The sequence below is a fragment of the Pogona vitticeps genome, chromosome 5, assembly GCF_051106095.1.
Source record: "Pogona vitticeps strain Pit_001003342236 chromosome 5, PviZW2.1, whole genome shotgun sequence".
NCBI classification, from domain to species: Eukaryota; Metazoa; Chordata; class Lepidosauria; order Squamata; family Agamidae; genus Pogona; species Pogona vitticeps.
In genome coordinates, this window is record NC_135787.1 from 138952807 (window position 1) to 138971963 (window position 19157).

The 19157-nt window shown below is 41.8% G+C and overlaps 2 protein-coding genes across 6 annotated transcripts in view; one reads left to right on the forward strand and one right to left on the reverse strand.

Annotated features, from left to right (window-relative positions):
* The window catches only part of TMEM117 (transmembrane protein 117), a 277135-nt gene that overhangs the window by 27061 nt on the left and 230917 nt on the right, over positions 1-19157 (forward strand). For all 5 annotated transcript variants that reach the window (XR_013537034.1, XM_078376879.1, XM_020795539.3 and 2 more), the window contains one exon: positions 17579-17711. Coding sequence is in view for 4 of the 5 variants with exons in the window: in XM_078376879.1 (XP_078233005.1) it covers positions 17579-17711 (133 nt within the window). In the remaining variant the exon portion in view is untranslated. The remainder of the gene's footprint in view (positions 1-17578; positions 17712-19157) is intronic.
* Positions 7988-13323, reverse strand: LOC110079998 (P2Y purinoceptor 1-like). Its single transcript, XM_020795543.3, has 3 exons — positions 13203-13323; positions 12508-12622; positions 7988-9633 (listed from the first exon to the last, which is right to left on the reverse strand). Exons 2-3 carry the CDS (start codon positions 12560-12562, stop codon positions 8630-8632), a joined length of 1059 nt encoding a protein of 352 aa, XP_020651202.3. The 5' UTR covers positions 12563-12622; positions 13203-13323; the 3' UTR covers positions 7988-8629.

The following is a 19157-nucleotide window of genomic DNA, read 5'->3' on the forward strand; positions in this document are numbered from 1 at the left end:
CAGTTGTCTTCCAAAACAATAGAGAGCTCCAGGAAGGGGAAGGCTACCCCCAAACTAACTTTAATTGCTTAGGGCCTTTGCTGAGATCTTTCCACTTCTGGTTTTCGAACATTTGATTTTCTGCTTTAAAAAAAAAGGGGGGGGGGTTTAGGAAATCTCCATTTTGAGTTGCAAGAGAATGCAGCTTCTAGAATTACAGTCCTTGCTCGCTTGCTCCCTCCCTCCCTCTCTCTTTGGGAGGGAAAACTATATTTTTTCCCTTTCAGAGACTTTGAAAGCCACAAAAACATCCTTAGAGGAACTGCATGCCTGCCCCTGGTCATGGGAAAGCTTTCCTATACATCTTGTCTTAACAACATATAGTGGACCCTCGACTTACAGATGGCTCGACTTACAGACTCTTCGAGTTACAGACTTCTCTGGTCGCAAAATTTAGATTCGACTTGCAGCCAGAAAATCGACTTACAGACCAGAAAAAACCAAAATGGAACAAAAATAGAATAAAAACTGCCAGTTATGGGATTAATCGGTTTTCAATGCATTGTAGGTCAATGGAGATTTGACCTACTGACTTTTCGACTTGCAGCCACTGTTCCAATACGGATTAATTCCGTAAGTAGAGGGTCCACTGTAGGTTTCAGTAAAGTCTGTTTCTCTTTCTTTCCCATCATCTGCTTCTTCTAACTGTTAAACTCAGGTAGACAACACATTGACTGTGAATTACATATTGCCTTTTTTTGGGCCCGAACACAGCTCTCAAGCAACCCTGAGCTCCTCCTCAAGGATCCCTAAAATGTTTTTTATTAAAATATTTACGAAAACAGAATTGGCTCAAAAAATCCCTGCGTATCCCTTAGGGAGATGAGAGGAAATTTTGCCATGTTTTGAGGTCCCCATGCCATGCCTTTTTTTTTTTTTAATTGTTTTGGCCACTACAGGGTGCAAATGAACTTTTTCACAAATACGTATTTTTCTAATAATTATTTGGGGGGTTGGGATGGCGGTTGTATGAGTGAATGTGACCCTATGGTACAAGCAGTTTTTTGCTGCCTTTGGACCTTTGGGCCCCCAGATCTCTGGAAATTGAATCTACAGGGAATTTAAATTGTCTCCTTTTTGAATGGAAAGAACTGAGCTATAACCACTTCTTGCATTGTTGTTGTTGTTGTTTAGTCATTAAGTTGTGTCCAACTCTTCATGACCCCATGGACCAGAGCACTGGTTCTTAACCTTGGGTTACTCAGGAGTTTTGGACTGCAACTCCCAGAAGCCTTCACCACCAACTGTGCTGGCTGGGGTTTCTGGGAGTTGCAGTTCAAAAACATCCGCGTAACAAAGGTTAAGAACGACTGGACCAGAGCACACTAGGCCCTCCTGTTTTCCACTGCCTCCCAGAGTTTGGTCAAATTCATGTTGGTAGCTTCAATGACACTGTTCAACTATCTCGTCCTCTATCATCCCCTTCTCCTCTTGCCTTCACATTTTCCCAACATCAGTCTTCTCTTCTCATGAGATGGCCAAAGTATTGAAACCTCAGCTTCAGGATCTGTCCTTCCAGTGAGCACTCAGGGTTGATTTCCTTCAGAACAGATAGGTTTGATCTCCTTGCAGTCCAAGGACTCTCAAGAGTCTCCTCCAACAACTCAATTCAAAAGCATCAGTTCTTTGGTGGTCAGCCTTCTTTATGGTCCAGCTCTCACTTCCATACGTCACTACAGGAAAAACCATAGCTTTGAGTATGTGGACCTTTGTTAGCAAGGTGATGTCTCTGCTTTTTAAGATATTGTCTAGGTTTGTCATTGCTTTCCTCCCAAGAAGCAGGTGTCTTTTAATTTTGTGGCTGCTGTCACCATCTGCAGTGATCATGGAGCCCAGGAAAGTAAAATCTGTCACTGCCTCCAAATCTTCTCCTTCTATTTGCCAGGAGGTGATGGGACCAGTGGCCATGTTCTTAGTTTTTTTGATGTTGAGCTTCAGACCATTTTTGGCGCTCTCCTCTTTCACCCTCATTGTGAGGTTCGTTAATTCCTCTTCACCTTCTGCCCTCAGAGTGGTATCATCTGCATATCTGAGGCTTTTCATATTTCTTCCAGCAATCTTAATTCCGGTTTGGGATTCCTCCAGTCCAGCCTTTCGCATGATGTATTCTGCATATAGGTTAAATAAGCAGGGAGACCAATATACAGCCTTGTCATACTCTTCCAATTTTGAACTGATCAGTTGTTCCATATCCAGTTCTAACTGTTGCGTCCTGTCCCACATATAGATTTCTCATGAGTTAGGTAAGGTGCTATGCACTCCTTGCATAGCATCCAGTTATTAGAACAGCTTGGGTGTTGACAGACAATATGTAGATTTCCTGAAGCCTCGCAGTGAGGTGGTTGCACCAAGGTAGGACTGGCACCATGTTCATATTCATGAGCTGGGAAGATGAGTCATTGGGCTTCATCTCTTCTTTTTAGTAATGTTTTTTCCTTTAATAGCCAAAACCTCAGTAGATGATTGAGGTTGTTTGTTTTTTTGCTTGTACCTTGGTATGAGGTATTGGTCTGGGACAATGATTCCAAAATGTACAGTGGTACTTCGACTTATGAACTTAATCCATATTGGAACGGCGTTTGTAAGTCGAAACGTTCGTAAGTCGATGTACCATTTTGTCATGAGTGCAGCCGAAGATCTGGAACCTGAAGGGTTAACTGTGGCTGAGGAGAATGCTGAGCAATTAGAAATAAAAACACCTGAATCCCCTTCAGATTCTCCTCCCCCAGTAGACAGGCTGAGGGCCAGGCTTCGGGGAAGACTTATGATCAAAAGGTCAGAGGATCGCTTGAAGGCTGCCCGCAGAAACATCCGATCAACTAGCCCTGAGTACTGACAGGATGAAAAGGCTTCTAGCAATTCAAGGGGCTGTTTTACTATATAAGCAGCTCTCAGGCGGCTGAAAATCTGTGGAAGCAACAAGTTAAGCCTCTGGCTTGCATCCACGCTCCTGACAACCTTGAACCTTGTTCTGTGGACCCTTGGCTTTGGACTCTGACCCTGGACTACATTGTGTGAGTTGGCTTTGGTATTTGGATATCGGCTCTGCATTCCCTGAATTCCTGACTTTGGACTGGCTTATTGGACTCTGCTGTTGTAACCCCTGGGAATGTGACACATTTCCCATTGAAATGCATAGGAATGGGATCAATCTGTTCTTCCAGCATTTAAAAAAAATACCAAAAATAAAAATAAGCAGAGCAAGTCCCCTCCAGTCCAAACCCAGCCTCCAAAACCCATCTTGAACAGTTTTTTAAAAAAGGACTTACCAGTCTGAAGCCTCTGAAGCCTTCCGGCACTCTGCTGCCTCCGCTGCGGCTGGGGGTGAGTGGCCAAGCACCCAGCCAGCTCAAGTGTCCTGCTGCTCCACTGCCACCACTGCAGCTGGGGGTGAGCAGCCAAGTGCTTGGTCACCTCAAGCCTCCCGGCGCTGGGTTACCACTGTCTCCAATCGTGGTGGCAGGGGACCCCTGGGAGGTCTCCCAGTGCTCCCCCCCACCATGGTGATTGCCGCCTTCAGGCTTTCTGGGGGGGGATAGACCGGGCCTACTGGGGGAAGCCCTCAGTAGACTGGGCCTATAGGGTTCCCAGGGTTTTCCCCGCCACCATCGGAGACCTTCTGGGGATTCCTTTTCCTAACCATTGGGGCAAAGAGCAGCCTCTTCGCCACCAACGGTTTGAATGGAATGAAAAAAAGGCAGGGAAAATTTGAATTTCCCGCCCTTTTCCCCTGCCTTTTTTCAAGGTCAAGGCTCTGTTTGCAAGTCGATACAGATTTTTCTAAATGGAGCCGTTTGTAAGTCAAAATGTTTGTAGGTAGGGACGTTTGTAATTCGAGGTCCCACTGTAGTTACCTAGATGTTGTTGGACTAAAACTCTGCAAAGCCATAAGTAATTAGGGTTGGAGCATGTGAGAGTTTGCAGTCCAACAACATCTGGACAGTTGGACATTGTGATCCAAGATGCTTGGGAACCAGTGGTCTAGGATAAGCTGTCTGTTTAACCTACTGACAAAGAGCAAACATGCTCCACATCCAAAGTACACAAGCTTGTTATTGCTGAAGGCGAGGCTGCTGGAAAAATAAATAGGAAGTGTGAGTTCTAGGATTCAGCTGCTGAGAACAGGTGGGATGAAAAATCTACCCCGTCTGCTGGGAAACTCTTGATTAGCTCCTCAGATGAAGGCTTTGTGGAGTCTGTGGGGTCTGTTGGGCGTCTATCCCACACTGTGTTAGCCATAAAGAAAGAAAATTCCAGTAGCATTATAGAATTGTTGCAACATCCATCACATTCTGAGGAGGGAGCTATGCCTTGGATATGCCAATGGAAATTTTATGGAAAGTTGTTTAATGATAGTGAAGGATGAAAGGCTGTCATGCAAATTCTGATAAAGCATTTTGCAGCATCACCATGCTAAACGTATCTTCCTCTGTGATCTCACCTGATGTCACATCACTGAAAATACAGACAGATGCTTGATTGAAGCAGCTTATTTGATTCAAAGGTTTGTGTCACTTCTATACATAATTTAAACAAATTTCCTTAAATTAAATCAACAGCACAACTTTAGCCCAGGGTATTTGAAAGTAATCCCAATTGTGTTTTAGGGGTTATATTTCTATGTAAGTGGGCACAGGATTGGTGGCAATCCTTTGGTTACATCTATGAGCACAATGGGACTTGCTTCCAACTAAATAAATGTGCACAGGATTGTGCTGTAATTTTAGTTTAGTTTAGTGTTTTTCTACATGATTGGATAGAACTATTATTTAAAATTGTTCAATGTGTGTTTGCAAAATTACTAGGCTTGTATTCAAGATTTTTATGGTTGCCATATCTTCTTCTAAGCATTCTCTTACTTGGAGAATATGTTGACTTTTTCTGGTGTCCCAATCCATTAATTGTTCCCTTATTACAGGAAAATGGAGCAAGCTCACTCTGCACTGTATCAGATAAAAAAAATTGTGTCAAATCAAACAGAAAAGAGTAATATTACAACAAAAAACTTAAAACAGATATGGCTAGGTAAATAGGAGCAGATGTTGGCTTCCTTTGAATGTTTGCAAAGATAAGTTGATCAGAGTGATGTTGGAATTAATTGTCTGCAACTGGGTAAATACTCATTTTTCTTAAACCATGGATTTTCAGTCTGCAGAATGTTGTCTAAGGGATTGCAAAAGAGTCTTGTCACAATGTGCAGTTGAGCAGCTGTTCACTTAAGTGTCATGTCCTAGTTTATGCAATGAAACACCTGCCATGTTCAACACCTGGAAGGCTAATTAAGAGCCATAGAGCTGTGGTTCCTGACCATAGGTCCCCAGGTGTTCTTGAACTACACTTTCCAGAACCCTTCACCACTAGCTGTGCTGGCCAGGATTTCTGGGAGTTGTAGTCCAAGAACATCTGGGAGACTCAAGATTGGGAACCACTGCCATAGATCAAGAAGGTATTATTTGACTTTACTGCAGAAACTAACTTAGCACAGAAATCTCTCAGCACAACAGCCTTGGTGGCTTACCGGTTGACTACCCTGTAGATATGTCTGTCATATTCAAGACTTCTTCCATCCCTGATGCAAGTGATTTCCCCATGTGCAATATTCCCTGCCTCAGGTTGGATTCAGATAAATGGATCCAGAGTGTAAGATTGATTTAGAAGGGCAGGCAAGGAGTGTTACAATGTCTGAGGCAGTGGCCCTTCTTCTCTGCTCACAGATGGTTCTCTCAGGGTACAAAAGTGGGGTGGATCTTGCTGCCAAGGTAGATGAGGAAGTGAGTTACTGTGGATGGAGGAAGGGGCAACAGGTCCTGCTTGGATGCTAACAAGCAGGGGTGGCCTGCCAAGCAGAATGATGGTGGTAGTGTAATGGTCACAAACCTAGATTGACAGGAGAAGAAAATATGTTAGAGGAACTATTTTGCTTGTTGATCCTACATTTGCTTCTTGTAATTGTCTCAGAGCACATTTTAGGCTGTCTTACAGACCTCTGTTAGTGATATGGAGTCCTGTAAACTGTAAGCCATTTTAGGGAATGCAGACAGGCTGTAGGGCTGCCATAGCTGTCACCTAACTCCCTGGATTTGTGATCACAAAGGTCACAGAACAATCACTGACTATATAGTGGCTTCCGTATTCTCTACAAAGCTGACTGGATACCTCAAGAGTTTAGGTACCTGGCTGCAGAGCCAGAGTTTGGGAGTTTTATTCCCCACTGTGCCTCCTTGGAGTAGAGCCAGCCTGTTTGGCCTTGAGTAAACTGCACAGTCCCAGTGGACCCCCAGAAGAAGGGAATGGTAAACCACTTTTGAGTATTCTCTATCTGGAAAAGCCTGAAAAGGGTCACCATAACTCAGAATTGACTTGATGGCACATGATGACAACAATGATTGATTGGTTGGTTGATTATGATTATATTCTCTGCAGAGATTTTATGGGAGTTTCAATATTTCTATGACTAATGCATATTAATTATGGTAGACCAGTCCTGATTAAATTTCTCACAGACCTGTATTGTCTGAGAAGAATTTCAACATGACAAAAAAGAAAAGGAAATGAAAAAAAGGGGGTTGTTCAGGGCACACAGTGGTAGATGTCATACAACCTGCCCTAGGTCCTTTGATTTAGCCGATTTCCAGTGTAATTGAGGACCATTTCCCATTGCTCATGTAGAAATAAGATTTAATTGCCACTCTACCATTTCAGGTGGCAGAGGGGGGTATCATCTTGTCCTTTGCCTCAGGCAGTGAAATGTGTCTGGCCAGCCCCGGTGAAGCTCACCTTTATTTAATCCTATGCCAAAAACAGGAGTAAGCAAGGAAAAAGGTAATCATTTTTGTTCCTCAGCTGGGCTTGCATCAGGTTACCTGAATCAGGATGCCAAGACACATTGAAACCGAGTAGTTAATTCTGCTGTTGTTTTGAAGGAAAGGAGGATTGAAAATGATGTTCATTTCCCTTTTCAGTGGTGTGTGTGTGTGCTTTGTGTATATGACAGTGTGGGTGGTGTTTGCACAGTAACAACCATACAGTTCCGTTAATTTTGCTCTTTTTAATAACAAACAGTGGTAAAGCTGCGGAAATTGAACATTACCTAAAGTGTACAAATATCAAGCTGTTTTTCAAAAAGAAAACCCCCTGTGATTAATCTTAAAAATAGCAACTTCTCACAAATGTGTTATTAATTATTAACAAACAGCTGGATCTAGAGAGCTGTAGAGGTGTTGCCAAATGTACAACAAAGCTCTAGAGACTTTTTCTTTTTCTTTTCTTTTCTTTCTTTTTTTTTTGAGAAATGGCTGCATCTTATGGCTTATAGGTTGATCTGAAAGTGGGGTGAGGTGGAATTGGGACTTTGAGGTGCTCTCTGAGGATCTTATGTACCGGCAAGCTGCATCCACCTGTGACGAGCCTCATAGGGTTTCCAAGGCATGTGCAATTTTTAAAGAGTAGTTTTACCAGTGCCAGCCCCAGCCGCTGTGAGTTTCCATAGCCAAGTGAGGATTTTAACCCAGATCTCCAGACTCCTCATATTTCCCTCTGTCTTTTGAAGGACGCAGAAGGATGGGAGGAAAATGAACACATTCAGATGTTATCTGGACAATGTCATCACTCTATTGGCTGATCCTTCCAGTCTAAAAGTACAGTACTATTGGATTTCTTCTGACACACACACAAAACACACAGCTATGTCCACTATGCCAGTGGTTCTTAACCTGGGCGATAATGCCTCCCAGGGGGCAATTTCATTTTTCAGGGGGGTGGTAGAACGAAAAGGGGCGGCGTGGGGGCGCTGGAGCAGAAGGGGGGCGGTAGGGGGCGCTGGAGCAAGCCAAACCTGTGAAGATGGCTGCAGCCTTTTTACAATGTGCATGAATATATACTTTCCTCCTATCTTAATTTAGTTTCAGAGTTTTCGTCTTGAAATTTTTAGTTCCTGCATTTTATGCCCTTTTTATATTTCTTTTTGAGTCTTAAAATTCGCTTGCAACTAAATCATTAAATGTTACTTTTTGGGGGCATTTCATTTTCTTGGAATTGAATTTTGTTTTCAGGGGTCATTGGATTTAAGTGTCTTAAATAAACAAACAAACAAACAAACAAATAAATAAATAAATAAATAAATAAGATATAGTAAGAAATAAGAGGGGGGCGATGATAACTTCCTCAATGGCTCAAGGGGGCGTTTCTTTCAAAAAGGTTAAGAACCACTGCACTATGCTACACAGGTCATATATATTACTTTGCCTACTTCAATATGTGATAATTCAGCCTTAAGCTCAGGGTCACGCCTACTCATTCTGCTGAGTTGGACCCTAGGATTCTACCCCAGATCCTCTTGTGAAGGCATTGCCACTCAAGAGGCAACCTCCTTTCTGGATTTTCAAAGAATGTGTTTGTTCAACAGGCCTTTGAAAAGATGGTTAGGAGAGGCTGTGTTGTACTATCGCATGTTGATAACTTTACTAAGCTTTTGGCCTTATCGGTCTTATTTTCTTTTAAAAAATTATGGACTTAGTTGTGATATGTATTTATCTCATTTTTTTTTATCGTGGACTTACTTGAGAAGCTTTTATACCTGTGGCTATGCATATCACATCTCCATTCTAACATCTCTCACTCGATGTGACTGACAGCAGAGGCACCGGTGTCTAGGAGAAAACCAAAGAGCTTTCAATTTTTCTTTGCATTTCTTGCTGGCCAGCATAAAAATGAAAGGGTTGAGGGAACTACTAATAGTGCAGATTATTTCTGTGAGCTTATAAAAGGTAAATATCAGGTGTATGTTGTCAGCGTTGAGTTGGTACTTCATCCTGTAAATTAGCACTGCCAGTATCATGACATGGTAAGGAATGAAAGCCATAGCAAAAACAATCATGGCTGCAGAAACCAGCATCAAAGGCTTTATAATTCTTTGCCTGCTCTGTTGGTGCTTCCTCATTTTCTGTAAGGTTTTCAGAATTAAGACATAACATGTGAAGATGACCACAGTGGGAATGAGGAATCCAAGTACGACTCTGGAGATTGTGAAGGGCACCACAAAGTACAGAGTTGCTCCAATATTGTCCAGGCAGGCGACTGATCCTCTTTGGACTTTAAATGTATAGTAAACATTAGGGATGGTTTCAATGAAGATGATGTTCCATACAGCTGCAGTGCAAAGTAGAGCCTTGCTTTTATTCCACCTCTTTAAAGAGCAGAGGGGATGAACAGCACCTACATAGCGGTCAAAGCTAATCAGTGTGAGAAAATATATGCTTCCATAAATATTGATGTCGAAAAATGTTCTTCTGATTTGGCAGAATATTTGACTGGAGTATATGGCTTGCTTGTGTACATGGAAATAGACTGAGAAGGGAATCAGAAAGATCCAGGTGAAATCACATAGGGCCAAATTGAATAGTAATATAGTGCTGGTGGTCCATGATTTTATAGTACAAATATGGTAGAGTAGTGTGGATGTATTCCCCAGAAATCCCATTAGCAGAACTAAAAAAAAAAGTATAATCACAATGTAGCAATACCATTCCAGTCCAGTGTAGGGGGTGCAGAAGAGAATGATGCAAGTGGCATTTGCTGTCCACCCGTGGACTTTGCCTGAAATTGGAATAAAGAAGTCAACATATTGCTTTTGGAATGTTCAAGGATTTCAGGGAGTGAAAGGTGGGTTTAAGGGCCTTTAAGGGGCTTACCTCCGGATTGCTTTTTATTTATATGTGTAAGTCCATTTAAGAAGCCTAGGTTGATACCTGTTGCCCACCTCAAAGTTGAATCAAAATCAGCAATGTCAGCTTTTCTCTCAGAGTAAATAGAGAATGGAAGAGGAAACAGGTAAATCCAGTTGGGACCTACAGAGGGGGGAAAGGGGTTAATTCCCCTCCCCCACATCATGCTCATGATCTGCCCCTCCAACACCAGTTATTGGGTCAAAAATCCACAAAAGCCATATCAGGACTCATCATGTGAATAATACCAAATGTAGTTTGGCCCTGAGTTGTTTCAGAGGAGAGTAATAAAATTACGTTGTAAGGCTTCTGGCTAATGTGTTACTAGAATTTTCATTCCCATAATCCTGCTGTTTCTTTTGGAGAATACCCTTGTCTTCCTGCAATGCAATGATTTTGTTTTCTTTGCAATTAAAGCATTTATACATCGTGCTGCTTCCTACTTAATTTCCATGCTACTATCAAGCTTCCCATAATTATAGGTAAAAATGTAAATAGATAGGCATTATGCAGAATAATATTTAAATACTTCTGGTCCCATAGGTAACAATCCTGGTGTCTAATCATGTTGACTTAACTTTCTCAAATCATCCAGAGCCATCAAAAGATCAAGTTAGACCTAATGAAAGTAGCATGTGTGTTATCCTCACTGTCAAAAGCACTGGGTAGTAGCATGTGGACTAGCTCTACTATCCTACTGTGGCCATGACTTCTGCTTATATTGGCTGCCGGTTATGTGTTCAACAAGAATGTGAAACATTGCTGAGCTTGTGTTGATGTGGGAGATTTGACTAGATTGGTCAAGATTCTCCTTCACGTGGAAGAACTTAGGCAATTGCATTCATGAGCACCTACTGCAAGCACTGGTGGTGAAGAGGATCCCTTGTATAGGACTGATTCACATGATCACCACATAACAATGCTCATAGGAGAGGAGCTCTAATATATCAGAGGATTCCAAGCTTAAATTATTTTGTGTCTCCAAATGTAGCCAATTCTTTACAGTGAAATAGTCTGCATGTTTATTTCACTCAGTGACAAGTAATAGGCCTTTACCCTGTTTTCCTGCTTCACTTTTCCTCATTGTTGTGAGTTCCTGTGCCCTGCAAAAACTTTGGACAATGAAGCACTGAATCTCTTGCCAAGGATTGTCATTACAAGTTGCAACCACTGTAGCTTGGGGACTGCATGAGATGTAGCCTAAAAAGTAACCTCCTAAGCTTTGATCATTAGAGTGGTGCCTCGCTAGACGATGATAATCCATTTCACTGAAATCGCTGTTTAGTGAAATCATTGTCTAGCGAAAAGCATTTCCCCATTGGAATGAATTGAAACCTGTTTAATGAGTTCCAATGGGGAAGAATCATCGTTGTCTAGTGAAGATCGGCCATAGGAAAGCCACTTTGCGAACCACCAGTCAGCTGTTTAAATAGCTGTCTTGCAAAGCTTAAGTCCCGAAAACACTTGTTTTGTGAGCACGGAGGGAGCTGTCAAAATCGTTGTCTAGTGAAAATTGGTTTGCAAAGCAGGGACCAAACATTGTCCAGCGAAATTCCCCCATAGGAATCACTGTTTTGCGAATCGCTATAGCGATCGCAAAAAGTCGATGTCTAGTGAAAAAACTGTCATGCGGGGTAACTGTCTAGCGAGGCACCACTGTACTTTCTTCTTGAGCTAAGGGTTTGGACAGCCTCCAGTCAGATGAGTAATGCATGGGATCCACAAAAGATAGATTCCCTTCCCCCTCCCCCCCAGGCAAAGGAGATCTATAACTAGGGTCTCCCATGGTTTTGGTTTGGAAAAGTGTAGCTCTTAATCCTTTCTTGCCATGCTTTTCCTCAGTGCTGTACATGCTGTATTCTTAGCTATATGCATATGAAAAGGAAAGAGCTGTGCACCTAAGTTTGGTTCTAACAGTCAAACTTTTCTTAGTTTCCAATGTTTTGGAATGTTCCAAGATGCTCTAAAACTAATTTTTGCCAGATCAAATACCACCTTTTATCTGAAGATTGTATTATATTGTCCTCAGAGCACTTTCCCCCAAAGGTTGTAATATTACATTTCCTAGATCTTTTTAATTCATACATTCTGCATAATTTCTGAAGACCTAAACTTTATTCTTCTTTAGTTATTGTCTCTCCAACCTGAAGCCAGCTTGCCACTGCAAATTATGTTTCTTGACATGGCATTTTTGATCAGTTGATCATACTGCAGCCTAATGCACACTGAATTCATTTTTTCTTATTTTGTGTTTCTCATGTATGTTTTGAGATATTGAAAATAAATGTTCACAGTTTTGAATTTAGCAGCATTTAATCAAAACAGAAATACTGATTTTGCAAGATGTAGTTGCTAATGTGACATAGAATATAGCACATCAATGATTTACCTTTGATTATTAATTGTGAAGCAAATTCCTCTTTTTATTCCTTAGTAAAGTATAATGAGCCATGTCGGTGGAAATGTAACACTTCATATTAATGTGTAATGTAGTCAAGGTAAAATGAATGGTTAAGATTGGCATTTATTATAATTAAAGGAGATTTTAAAAAAGATTTCTTGCTCTAAAATACTTAAATTATGCTATACAGTGTAAGCATTCATTGAAATATTGTACATTGCATGCATTCTGTGTATTCCTCAAGTAGTTATAATTGAAATTTCTATTATGGATAAAGCTATATTATACATATACATTAGTTCAAAAGCCTTCAGAATTGATTTAACATAGTCCTTATTGTCTTACCTTCTTTAAAATTGGTAGAATTGTCTGCAGCACATGATTTTGAGTCCCAAACCATCTTTTAGACTTACTCTTCAACCTTGTCAGATGTTCCGTGGTTCCACCAATAACCTACATACTGTGTGCAAAAACAATGAATGAGGGAGATGACATAAAAGTAAACCTATCTCCACCTTTTTAATGCCTAGGCTCCTCCCATTCATACAGAAAAACTAAACTACTCTTTCTCCTTCCATGCACTAGTAGGATGAAACTATTTTGTCCCTTGCCATAAGTTAAGAAACTGGTCACCTCATGGACTTTAGCTGTTTTTTCAGAGAATATGTTGACCAGTGAAATCAGCTCATATTTTGTAGAAAAAGATTATAATTTTAAGAAATGCTGGAAAACAAATCTGACTTGTACCATGTTAGCTCTCTCTCTCTCTCTCTCTCTCTCTCTCTCTCTCTCTTTGTGTGTGTATGTCTCTGTGTACACACACACAAATCTGACTTGTGCCTAAGCCCACAATGAGCATTCTCTTGGGGAGAACTGCAATCTCCCTCCCTCTCTCCCTTCCATATTCTGCACTGACCAACGGTGTCTCTCCTTGAAAAAGAAAATTTCTTGCTCTAAAATACTCATCAATCTGTATCTAAACATTTTTTTCATTAAATATCCAGTAACACATGGACAAGCTCTCAACAAAAGGCACTCACAGGAAACTTTGGAAATAGTAGCTAGTGGCAGCTGACATATCTGATCCATCCCATGTTGCATTGCAGCTTGAAATTACCACCACTTGTGTCAGCCTGCAGGGACGTGGTGGCGCAGGGACGTGGTGGCGCTGTGGGCTAAACCGCAGAAGCCTGTGCTGCAGGGTCAGAAGACCAGCAGTTGTAAGATCAAATCCACGCGACAGAGTGAGTGCCCGTCGCTCGTCCCAGCTCCCGCCAACCTAGCGGTTCGAAAGCATGCAAATGCGAGTAGATAAATAGGGACCACCTTGGTGGGAAGGTAACAGCGTTCCGTGTCTAAGTCGCACTGGCCATATGACCACGGAAGATTGTCTTCGGACAAACGCTGGCTCTATGGCTTGGAAACGGGGATGAGCACCGCCCCCTAGAGTCGAACACAACTGGACAAAAATTGTCAAGGGGAACCTTTACCTTTACCTTTGTGTCAGCCTGCAAACCTCACAGCAGCAGACTGCCTCTCTGTTCCATCAGTTGCCGACATTCACTGTTTTCCCTCACAACACGGGAAATTATTACTCAAGAGTTCTGTTTCTGCTGGGAAACAGAAGAACGTTGTTTCTGCAAATGTTTGGTCTGATATTTTTTTCGTCAGACAGATAAGAAGGTGGAAGACCTTTCAATAATGAAACAGTAGTTCTTTTCTTTTCAGCTCCTCAAACAATCCATTGTACTTGTTTTAGTGTCCAGACTATGTCAACTTTAATCACATCGTATGGCTTCATCTCTCTCATCCATTCAAACACTAGAGCCAGTTGCTTTTTTTTAACAACCCATGACTGTTAGCACAGATAACAGCAGTGGGTGGGTGGAAATAACCAATAAGTTGTAAATATAATTAAGGTGAGGTGATGAAATATAAATACAAGTCGAGTTGGTTCATGAGCACAAAACAAACAGAACCCATAATCAAAAATTACATTTATTAGGGAACATTATAATTTCTCTGAGCATGCCTGCTTTCGAGTTCTTCAGAATGTTTCATCAAGCTAGCTGATAATATAAAAATTGGCAAGAGGTGGAGTATAAGTCACATGGGAGTCCAAAAGTTTATCTAGACATCATGGCCATGAGAACTACAGTGAAACTCAGTCCAAAGATGAAGACAGTAGGTAGCAGATTACATCAAACAATGCGTACTGAGATGGAGAAGAGACAGTGGGTCCCCATCTCTAATAACACAAGGCTGGTTGCAGTCCAGAAATCTTCCTTTGCCTTGAACCAGGAGAAACATACACAGGCTCTTAAGCAAATATAGAGTCAAACTAGGTGTTAAGGGAATGGGTTTTCTCAGCGGGATTTCCTCAGAGACACTTGCCACAATAATCAATAGAACTGTTTATATTACTTTCAGTCATGGCTTTAGTCCATGAATGGTTACTTGGACTAATGAGTCCAATAGGTAGTTTCAAACATTAGGGCTGTGCTAGGTCCTCAGATCCCAATGCAATGTTTCAGGGTGGAGCCCTTTATAGCCCAGAGCAATTTATGTCCCATCCAGTTTAGTTTGTGCCTTGAATCTGAATCCATCCTTCATTTTGCTGTGGTTTGGAATGAAACCTTTCTGCTTTCATGTAGACTTCATACAAATACAGTAGGTTGAAAGCAGGCCAATTTGATTAGTAATTCAGGCTTCAAGTTTAATAAGGCACAACCTTGCTAAATATGAGGGGTTGCATAGCTTCCCAGAAAGTAGAAATGCTTTCACAAAACCTATCAGTGTCAGCCTTTTGATTTATAAAATGTCATCATTTCCACGGTGTCAATTAATGATTTTGTATTATTCTTCTCTTCGCTTTCCATCCAGAAATATCTCTCCTGGCACTTGGTCATAATTTATTTATGCATTGCCTCCTTAGGGGGGAAAAGTATTAATTTATTTATGTATTGCCTCCTCATGGGCCAAAAAAGTGTTAACTTTTTAGTGTTTAAAGAAAGTCTGCACTCTGCTTTTTTTTAAATTAAAAAAACCCTACACAGGATGATAACATTATGTAAGGGTGCTTTTGCAACTGCTGTGTCTGAAATCAAAAGGGCTAAGTTAAATAAGCTTTATATTCTGCCCCTGAAGATGGGCATATCATTATTGCTCTAATTTAGTAATGTTCCTTTTCATCTTCTAGCAATAAAAATATGATGTAAATCTCCAGTTAGGAGACTAATGACTACCCTGTTATTACACCACCAAGCAAAATTCTGCTGGCAGGTATAATTACTATTCTGAATGGTTGAGAGGCCACAATAAAAAGTGATTTTCTTACATGTCTCAGAAATGATGTTCAGTAATATTGTGGCATTTAGGGTGGCCGGGTCAGCAGTTTTCCATTCCCCTAGATTTGAAGGCCAGAACACAAAACCAGGGAGCAAGGCCTTGTGGTATCACAGTGAGTGGGTCGTTGTGCAACAATTGCAAACTAATGCATCTCTCTCTCTCTCTCTCTCTCTCTCTGTGTGTGTGTGTGTGTGTGTGTGTGTGTGTGCATGTGTACATACTGTATGTGAAAGAGCAATGTATACAATACAGATTTCCTACACTTCCTTCTAAACAAATATTGGGTATGTAGTATACATCCACACATTTGCACTGAGCCAGTGGACCTTAGTGTCATCTGGGAGGGAGGAAGAGATGGATGCCCAGGTTTCAAAGCCACTGCACCGACAAACCTCCAAATATACCAGTTTTCCTCTACCACCTCTTCTTCATCCAGAACTGCTTGCTCTGAAATTTGCCTCTCTGGGTGGAGAATGGAGGAAACAAAGCAAATCCCTGAGACTTCAGCTGGTAACTCTTCTTGCCTTTCCGTTACCCAGAAACTACTATCCCGTTGTCTTGTTCAAGAGGGTTGCAGAGGCCTGAAGCCTAAACAATTAGAACAGTGAGCCCCGATCCTTCTTAGGCATTTCCCTACCAGTTGTCTGAGGGGTGCTGTTGGATTTGGCCTTGTTATTCCAACTCCAGGCTGGAATGAGGCCATTCCAGAAAGCCTCGCCAGTGTAGTTCTTTGCGATTTCAGTGAAAGGGAGGAAGGGAGGAAGGTGTTTGCAGGTAGCATGTGGGGCAGCTGTGTTTGGGAGCCCAACTGTCATGTCAGCCAGTCTTTCTGTGCCTTCTGGCCTCTGCTTTTCATAGCTGCTGTGACAGCAAAAACTTGTGGAAGAAGAACTGGAAGGTTTCTTTGTAGAAACCTGGAAAAAGAACAACCAATTACATGACAACGAGTTGCACAAGTGTTGTATTGCAATTAAATCTTATCCTTTATCTACATATTCTTTATCTATTCCAAGAAGACCATCAAGAAAATATAGAATATTGAGGGAATTGCTCTCTTAAGCGATAGTTTTATATGTCCCACTCCATGGGAGCTACAGCATGGCAGCAGTGTATTTAAAAATGAATGGTTATCTAGACAGATCATTGCAGAGTTTTGAATTTCTAGTTGAATTCCTCTAGCTGTGCAGCAGAAGTGCAGGGATTCACAGAGCAGAATTAGCTTCAAGTTCCCCAGAACTTGGTCTACCATTTGTTTCCTCATCAACTGGCACTTACAGTCTCAGTAACTCACTCAGAAACATTTGAAGCAGAGAGAAAAAGTTTCATTTGCTGTCAGTGAACAGATAACAGCAAGCCAAAACATGACTGCTTTAAGCAAGAGGCCTCAACAGACTGAGACTACTTCCAACAGGCAAAAGAGAGGGGGAAACCTAAGCACGGGGGCAGAGCTCTCTTTGAATCAGAGGCAGGGAAGGAATGATTGGCTAGTGCTGGAAGGATCAGCAGGCTCCACAGCCCAGAAAGGTCCCTCCAAGTCACACCTGCTAGAGGCAGCATATGAGGTTGGTGGTGGCGGGGGAGTCCGACACAGATTCTATAGTGAAAGAAGCCAAGGATGTGAGTTACATTTCCCAAGCTATGTGAATGAGTACCCGGCTGTTACGGTGTAAACAACTGATTTATAATGGAGCTGTTGACTAGTTCCTTAGGATAAGGAACTGCAGATTTGCCTGTTTACTGGAGTGTGATTCACCACTATGTACTCCACTTGTGTTCTATCCTTATCATAAAGAGCTGTGTGTGTGTGTGTGTGTGTGTGTGTGTGTGTGTTCTGTGCTGTCAAGCTGGAACCAATTTCTAGTGATCTTGTTAGGGCTTCCAAGATATGTGAAATGTTAAGGAGTAGTTTTACCCATTCCACACCCCCAGTTAGCTTCCATGGCCAAGTGGGGATTGGAACCCTGTTCTCCAGAGTCTTAGTCTATCACTCTATCCACTACACCACAAGAGCAGTAGGAACCTGTTAAAGGAGAATGTCTAATCTTTGCTAATCATGCTTTCATTGCAGGTCAGTTACTTCGACTGAAAATGTTCCGAGAGGATCATGGATCTTGGATGACAATGTTCTTCAGCACCATTCTTTTTCTCTTCATTTTTTCTCACATATACAACCTGTGTCTCCTTATGGCTGGTACCATGAGGTAAGATATATTGTTTATCTATATCAAATCCTTCTAATTCTATTTTGTGGTAGATACATTGCCCACAAGTACCAGAGGATGAAGCAAATTTATACAGATATTTCATTCATACAGTTGGAGCGCTGTGGTGTGAATACTTCCATAATTCAAAATTGTATCTGGGTGGAATAATATAACCTGAATTTTTGAGGTTTGCTTCAAAAGATAAGAGTGCATTGATTCTGAGCTCACATGGATAAGAAGGTAGCATATTTCTGCATTCCGTCCTGGTTATCATTACCTAAGTCATGGATAAGCAATAATCTCAGTCCCAGAGGATACCGGGAGGCAGAGCTCTGCTCTAAAGTCTGCCTTCTCCCTGTTACAGTGGTGCCCCGCTTGACGACGATAATTTGTTCTGTTAAAATAGCTGTTAAGCAATATCGTTGTCAAACGAAAGTAAAAAAACCCATTGAAATGCATTGAAAACCGGTCAATGCGTTCCAATGGGCGAAATACCTCATCATAAAGCAAAGATCCTCCATAGGGGAAGCCATTTTCAATCGCTGTCTTCTGGAAATATGTCCGGAAAACAGCAGGAGGCCATTTTGAAAACCCAACAATCAGCTGTTTTTGATCATCGTGAAGCAAAAAATTGGTTCCCAAAGCAAGGACCGATTCAACGTAAAGCAGAAAACCCCCAAGCGATTTTGTCGTCTAACGGGGTCATTGTGAAGCGGGGCACCACTGTATCACTATATACACACCTCTCTTTGCCTTCCCAATTCACAGGGTGAGCATAGTGGTAACATGATAGTGGTGATTTTTCTGTTATTGATCAGAGATAACAGTGGGAGTCCCCTAGATCAGTGGTCCCCAACCTTGGGCCTCCAGATGTTCTTGGACTTCAACTCCCAGAAATCCTGGCCAGCAGAGGTGATGGTGAAGGCTTCCGGGAGTTGTAGTCCAAGAACATCTGGAGACCCAAGGTTGAGGACCACTGCCCTAGATGACATTTGTCTTCTCAGCTACAAAGAGCTAGAACATGTAAGAGGACCCTCCCTCACTCCAGGAAGTGGGGCTTTAGAGAGATGAGGGCTGATGTCCCCAGACCATTCGTGGACCAAATTAATTCTGTTCATCTGATTAGGCTGACAGCCCTTTGGTTCCCCTTCATGACCAAACTGCTTTTTCTGCACTAAGTCCCAAGGCCTGTTCTGTGCAGGTGCACATAGAAATGAATTGATGGGTATCAGATTTGGGCCTGAACTTCCAGATTTGGAAGTTCAAGCCCAAATTTGATTTTCTAGAGGAAAAGAGCACAAGCCAGAATCTTTCCTGCGTCCACTCACTATCTTTTTGGAAAAGCCTTCTGTCACCTCTATTGGACCAAAGAAAGCTTGACTTCATAATGCTTATATTTTGAGGATGAATGTTTCAGCCTGGGGCAGGAGTTTTAGGATCTGG